Genomic DNA, 1766 nt, shown 5'->3' with positions numbered 1-1766 from the left:
TTTCTCTTGTGTTTCAGAGCTCCTTGGTTCTACGAAGAAGGTGAACGTAAACTTTCAGGATACAGACGGGTAAGTCAGCCGCTCTGCTCCTCCTGGCATGTTCTGCTCATCTGTTTCCATCAGCTTTACAGGGAATCCAAATTTGGAAGATCAGAATTGTTTTACCTACAGTTTTTTTTTTTTTTTTTTTTTTTTTAGAGTTTTACACCACTATTTTTTTTACAATTTTTTTGGACAGTAGGCTGAGAGGAAAGCAGGTATGTGAGAGAGGCAGAGACATGTGGCAAAGGACCACAGGTCGTATTCGAACCCGGGTCGGCCGCGTCGAGGACTAAGGCCCCCGTACATGGGTCATGCGCATTAACCACTGCATCAATTGCACACCTACCTACATTTAATTCTGTCATCTAAACTGCAACCGGTTGTTCATCAATGGTAACATGAAACCTTCATATCCTGCGTGTCTCTTCTATGTGAAAGTATTCTATGGCGATCCATGTTAGCAGAGAGAAGCTTTTACTTAAAATCAGCTGAAATCACAAACACCCTCCTGTCAGTAACATGCGCTACAGTCAGTAGATTGAAACGCTTCTCAAGGAGTTTATTTTTTTTTTCCACTGGAAATTACATTTTAATCTCTTTAATTAGTCATTCTTTCCAAACCATTTGTACAGAATTAATTGCAACCTGATGACAAGATGCTTGGGAGGCTATTCTGAAATAGTTTCCACATTTTGCATACTGATATTTCAACTCAGTTATTTTAGATGTAATTTCTCTCCCTGCTAAAAATTTAAAGACCCAGACTAAACTAACTATAAAAGAGAAAAGAGATGTTTGCTACTTCTCTCTCCATGGCAGTTATTCAGCATGTGCTCGTGTCAGCTAGATGCTTTGAAGCTGAGTGATTTAAACTGAGTTACTTTTACATTCTGAACATCTATCAAGAAAGTTAAACAGAAAGAAGTCAAATTTTTATCCTGTTCCCCCCAATAAATAAAATCCATGTATTTCCCCATTTTCCACATCAAATCACATGAATTTCACAGATGATTCCCATTTTCCACATGAAAATCCCATGAATTTCTCATGTGATCCCCATTTATACATCCAATATCATGAATTTCACATGTGATACCAATTTTCCACTTGAAAATCCCATGAATTTTACATGTGATTCCCTTATTCCACATGAAAATCCCACGAATTCCACATGATTCCCCTTTTCCACATGAAAATCCCATGAATGTCACACGTGATTCCTTTTTTCCACATCATATCCTATGAATTTCACATGAGATCCTTTAAAACTGAGTGATTTAAACTGAGTTACTTTTACATTCTGACCATCTATCAAGAAAGCCAAACAGAAAGTCAAATTTTGATCCCGTTCCCCCTAACAAATAAAATCCATGTATTTCACATGTAATTCCCATTTTCCAGATGAAAATCCATGTATTTCACATGTGATTCCCATTTTCCACATCAAATCCCATGAATTTCACAGATGATTCCCATTTTCCACATGAAGATTCAATGAAATTCGCATGTGATCCACATTTACACATCAAATCCCATGAATTTCACATGAGATTCCCTTTTTTCTCATGAAAATCCCATGAATTTCATATGTGATCAGCATTTTTCACATAAAAATCCCATGAATTTCACGTGATTCCCTTTTTCCACATGAAAATCCCATGAATTTCACATGTGATTCCCTTTTTCCTCATGAAAATCCCATGAATTTCACATGTGATTCCCTT

General features: G+C 36.8%; 1 protein-coding gene across 1 annotated transcript in view; it reads left to right on the top strand.

Annotated features, from left to right (window-relative positions):
- caskin1 (CASK interacting protein 1) overlaps window positions 1-1766 on the top strand; it is a 167543-nt gene that overhangs the window by 90778 nt on the left and 74999 nt on the right. The window contains exon 2 of the mRNA XM_015397860.1: window positions 18-69. Coding sequence (XP_015253346.1) covers window positions 18-69 — 52 coding nt within the window. The remainder of the gene's footprint in view (window positions 1-17; window positions 70-1766) is intronic.

The sequence above is a fragment of the Cyprinodon variegatus genome, unplaced genomic scaffold (assembly GCF_000732505.1).
Source record: "Cyprinodon variegatus isolate N-32 unplaced genomic scaffold, C_variegatus-1.0 Scaffold893, whole genome shotgun sequence".
NCBI classification, from domain to species: Eukaryota; Metazoa; Chordata; class Actinopteri; order Cyprinodontiformes; family Cyprinodontidae; genus Cyprinodon; species Cyprinodon variegatus.
Note: the sequence above shows the minus strand (reverse complement) of the source record. Positions and strands in the feature narration are given on the sequence as shown.